At 44.0% G+C, this 5,495-nt stretch overlaps 1 protein-coding gene across 1 annotated transcript; it reads right to left on the reverse strand.

The window, feature by feature from the left end:
* Positions 1-688: 688 nt before the first annotated feature.
* LOC128667533 (uncharacterized) lies at positions 689-5,166 on the reverse strand. Its single transcript, XM_053737903.1, has 5 exons — positions 5,133-5,166; positions 3,810-5,024; positions 2,833-3,423; positions 1,594-2,748; positions 689-1,524 (listed from the first exon to the last, which is right to left on the reverse strand). Exons 1-5 carry the CDS (start codon positions 5,164-5,166, stop codon positions 689-691), a joined length of 3,831 nt encoding a protein of 1,276 aa, XP_053593878.1.
* Between the last annotated feature and the right edge of the window lie 329 nt (positions 5,167-5,495).

Consider the following 5,495-nt stretch of genomic DNA (forward strand, 5'->3'; position numbering starts at 1 on the left):
TTAAATGCTTGACGTATGGGCGGATGAGGTCCCAAAGGGTGTTCTCATCGAGCCTCATGGGAAGCTCTCCGGGTAGACCCGCGTACAAGCTGTCGGTCTCCGTGCCTGTATCGCTAGCACAATCCTCCTGATTAGCCTCCCACTCCTGAATGTAGCCTGATGCCCCCTGGTTTTCTGGCATCTCTCTCTGGGAGGGATTACTCGCTTCTTCGTCTCCCAACGACATCTCCGGCATTGTCGTAGCCGTCGATACTTCGTCATCGTCGGCGGACAAGTTGATGAGTAAGACCTCTTCGAGGCCATCCATCTCCTCCTGCAAATTTCTTTGGTCTTGTCCCGACATACTGTAGCTGTATTCAAAAATCTAAAACAAACAACTTATTAAGTTCTGTAGCCTTTAACGCATCATAACTGTAGCAAGAAAGAGACAGGAAGGAAGTCAGATAGCAGGTATACAAGGTTTTAAGTGTTGAATAGAGAATCTTCTGATTACTCTGCCTGCTAAATCACTCAGCTCATATATCGTGCGTGATATTTTCCTTGATACAGTGAATGGACCAATGAACTTATCACTCAGCTTGGCTGACACGTGTTTAGATCCACTAGACAATGAGAAATTTCTTTTCCATACTAGGTGTCCTTCTTGATATTCACGATCTCGGTGTCGTTGATTATAATAATGAGCTTGTTACTGGAATGCTGTATCTAGCGCGTAGACGATGCTTTTCCGCAGGTTGTTTAGCTGTCGCATCCTTGCTTGCCACTCCTGGAGCAGACCATGTATAAATTCTGATTCTCCTTCCACCTCCTGTCGAAGTGAACCTGTAGCTGACAATTCTCTTCCTGTGTTCAGGAAAGCTGGACTCGTTTGAATGGAACTGTGGTGCGCTGTATTGTGGGCAAAGCGAAATTGTGGTAAATATTTGTCCCACTTCCGATGATTTTCGTCGATGAATGCTGTTATCATTGTCTTGAGCACTCGATTAACTCGTTCAACTGGATCTGCTTGTGGGTGATATGGTGGTGTTGTCATATGCCGAAATCCCACTCGCTCTGCGAGAGATCTGATGTCTCTATTTACAAACTCTGTACCGTTATCTGTCAAAAGGACTGGAGCTTCACTTATCGCTATACCTGTAGCTCGCCTAAGTGGTCGTAACTCAATCCACTTAGTATACAAGTCCGGTATTACCAGTAGATAGGCATGTCCTTTTATACTCTTTGGTAATGGACCCATGATGTCTGTAGCGATAACTGACCATGGCGCCTCCACTTTCTTTTTACCCACGAAGCCTGCAGGTGGTGCTTGTTCCACTTTGGTACGCTGACAAGTTTCACAGCCTCGAACAAATTTCACCACGTCCTGGAACATATTTGGCCAACAATAATTCACTGCAAGTCGTCTGTAAGTCTTGTCGACTTCTAGGTGTCCGGCTCCGGGTGTAGCGTGACACTCGGTGATGACTTGTTGATGGAACGCCCGTCTCACGGCTAATTTCCATGCGTTGCGGTCTTCTAATTCGGCTTCCACCAAATTTGATGGATTGTGATAGTATTAGCTTTCTCCATCTACTCGCCAACCTGGAAATTTACCGGGTCTCCGTTGTACATCTCTTATTCTCCTATTGTACCAACGGTCCACATCATCTGCGATGACAGCTAGAGCTTCTTTCTGATCTTCTGGAATTCTCGATAACGGGTCTGGAACGTGATGTAGTGCACTTTTACGATGAATAATCGTAAACCGATACTGCATCAACTCTATTGCCCATCTGGCAAGTCTACCTGTTGGGTTTTTCAGATTATGTAACCAACGTAGACTGCTGTAATCTGTAACTACTGTAAACTCGTATCCCTCTAAGTAACACCTGAACTTACGAATTGACCAGATGACTGCATGACATTCTTGCTTTGTAACGGTGTACTTACACTCGGCGTCCGTTAATGATCGGCTTGCATACGCAATGACGCGTTCTTGACCATCGATGACTTGTGTCAAGGCAGCGCCGAGTCCTACTAAACTCGCATCGGTCTGTAGCGTAAACGGCAGCTTGAAATCTGGACATGCTAGTACTAGAGCAGAGGTGAGATGCTCCTTCAGAGTTATCATAGCCATGTCCTGCTCTGTATCCCACTCCCAAAGTTGATTTTTCTTCAGTAACTTTGTGAGAGATGACGCGATAGTTGCAAACTCAGGAATGAATCGTCGATACCATGACGCCATTCTCAAGAATTTTCTCAGCTGTTTGATGTTACGAGGAGCTGGGAATTCCCGTACAGCTGAAGTCTTCTCTAGATCGATCTGTAGTCCTTCTGAATTCACAATGAATCCTAAGTCGTGAACCTCTGAGCAACAAAATTCGCTCTTCTCCCGGTTGATTGTTAATCCGGCTTGCTGTAACTTTTCTAATACTTTCTGCAGCCATATCAGGTGTTCCTCGTATGTCTCCGTCACGATAATAATGTCATCGAGATATACGAACACGTATGGATGCATTTCTGGACCAATTAGTTGGTCAATCATACGCTGGAATGTTGCTGGAGCGTTTGTTAGGCCAAAAGGCATTCTTTTAAACTGGAACAGTCCACGACCAGGCACTACAAAAGCAGTTTTCGGTCTTGCTCGTTCGGTAAGCGGTATCTGGAAATAAGCTTGACTTAAATCGAGAGTTGTGATGTATCTGGCTCGTCTTAGTTGATCCAGTATGCTTGTCATATTGGGGATCGGGTAGGCATCTTTTACTGTAACTGCATTCAATTTTCGGTAGTCAATGCAGAACCACCATTTCCCATTTGGCTTCTTCACCTAAACTACTGGACTAGACCACTCACTGTGGGATACCTGAATGATATCATCGTCTAGCATCTTGTCAACTTCTTTCCATATAGCTTCCAGGAGTATTGGCGTGACGTTGTACGGTTTTTGTTTGACTGGTGGATTGTCTCCAAAGTCAATGTCATGCTCTGCAAATTTGGTAACTCCTAGTTTTCCTGGAGGACGAATATTTTTATCCACGAACGTCTGTAGCGTGTCTCGCTCTGCTGGGCTTAATGACTGGATTCCACAACAGATAATTGCACACGATGGAGTTGTCTCTGCTGTAAACTGGAACTTGCTGTCAGGTTGAAAATCAATCATCATCTCCATCTTCTTGAGGAAATCCAACCCTAGTACACATGGTTGGGATAGTGATGGCATTAAATATAATTTTGCTGTAGCTGTTTGATTTCCTATCTGCAACTCAACAGTCGTCATTTGATTAACTTGCTGTATATCTCCGTTCGCGAGTATCACTCGTCGTGTTGATACGGTCTCGGGCGATAAACGTAGTTGAGTAACTAGAGCGATTCCCTCAGGTCCTAGAAATGATTTTGAGGCTCCTGAGTCTATCAAAGCTTTCAGTGGATATCCTGCTATCCAAGCTGTGATAAAAAAAGCTGTAGGTTACTTCTTGCTGTTGCTCTCAAGGGCATTCTGTAACTGATTACTATAATACATCTCGTCGGGTAACAGTGACCCGTTATCTTTTTCTATGATTGACTGAGTGAAGTCAATCACATCCTGACCGAATTTTATAGTACCATAAATATCTGTAACGGTGCCGGTCATACTTTGGCAAGTCCTGTCCGACTCTGTACAATCACCTAGTGAGTCTCGAGTCGGTCAATGACTCACTACTTCTCCTTTCCTGGATTGCAGAAAGGACAACTTGTTGTTGTCACTCCGGATGCTCGACACTTGAAGCAAAAGCGTCGTCGAGGGTCAGGACAGTTCCTATGACGATGTCCTGTCTTATCGCAGTTCCAACATCGGAACTCGTCAGCTGTTGTTGCAAAAACTGGAGCTGGAATCTCAGTTTTCGACTTCTCTGGATCTATAACAATGCTGGATGCTAGGGGTTCCAGCAAATCTTTGGTAGCCCTAGTATCGTTTTCTTTAACTGGCCGTTTTGTTCTCTCTGAGAACCTCTGATGTTTATTTGCTTGACGGCCATGTCTCGTTAGCTGGAGCGCGTCGAGGTGTTCAGCGAGGACCTCATCTTCTGAGTAGTCGTCCTCTTCATCTTCTACTTCATCATCTTGAGCTGCTCTCAATTGAACGATTCGATGGCGACGTCGATCGCGATCACGGGACTCTGGAGCTCTATCTCCTATAGAGTTTCGTTGCTGTAAGTGTCGCGGTTGCGTTTGGTATGCAAACGAGGGACACATTGAGTTGCGAGGTAATGGTAGTGGTCGATAATTACTCGCTCGCTGTATTATACGCTCTTGGCGTATAGCACGACTCTCTAACTCGCCCATAGAACAACAGTCATGCACTGAGATGACTAACTGGAGCGACGGTAGCATGTTACGATGCGTGTATCTGATCCGTTCTACCTCTGGCCATGGCGGATTAGTACGTGAAAATAAGCCATTCATGCAGGCAATATACTGACTTATTGGCTCTTCGTGGGCCTGCGTGCGATTTGAGATTTCTTCACGTAACGACATCTGATAGTCTGGATCTGCAAATCTGGATCTCATAGCTTGCTTTACATCAGACCATCTTCTGAAGCTATGTACGCGACCTCGATACCATATCAAAGCCGCACCACGTACAGAGAAGGGGATAGCTTTAATTAAATCCTCATCCCTCACTGTAACAATACTTAAGCCTTCATCGAATCTCATGATGAAGTTCTCGACGTCCTCGTCGAGTGCGCCACTAAACTGCACATGCCACTTATGCATCATGTTCAGCAGGGTGGTTGCTCGTATGGGTGCTGGAGCTCGTGGATCGTAATCCATGTCGTTCTCACCCGGAAATTCATAATCTTCAGGCCTTGGCCGTACTGAATGTCTCACGGATCGACCCCGTGGTGATTGGCGATAGTCTGTAGCATTTACATGCAATGTTTGCTCGGTTTGTAGACCAAAGTCACGACTGTAGCGTTTTTTCTTAGGTATCGCCTCGGTAAATCCTACTGGTGGGTCGGTGTTATTGTCGTTGGTATCTCGTTTTTCTGTATCATCACCACCGGCTGCATTTTATGTGTCAAACAGCAGATTCAATGGTAATTGAAAATGAAATCTCAAGTCTTCATCATCTTCACTGGAGTTCGACCGTTCACCAGGTCTTTTCTGTTTACCTGGATCACTAGACTTTCCTCGTCCGCCCGTCATTTTAGCAAGCACTTTTACCGTGTGTAATAAACTACCTTTTTCTGATTTAAACAGAGAAATGATAGTAGATAGAAAAATAAGGAAGGACGAAAATACTGTAGCGTTGATTTATTAACAATTAAACTGAATCTACGGTAAAATATTTTCTGTAGCGTTGACTTAATTGATTTAATTTTTTATCAAAATAATTGATAAATTAGACTGTAACTATTTAACAGAAACTGTTAAATTACTTTAATTAAGTGATTTAATAGTTGTCAAACAATTAATAAATCACACTGTAGCTTTTCAACTAAACCAATAATTACTGAAGAATAATTATTAACTTA

This window comes from Microplitis demolitor, chromosome 4 (assembly GCF_026212275.2).
Source record: "Microplitis demolitor isolate Queensland-Clemson2020A chromosome 4, iyMicDemo2.1a, whole genome shotgun sequence".
Taxonomy (NCBI): domain Eukaryota; kingdom Metazoa; phylum Arthropoda; class Insecta; order Hymenoptera; family Braconidae; genus Microplitis; species Microplitis demolitor.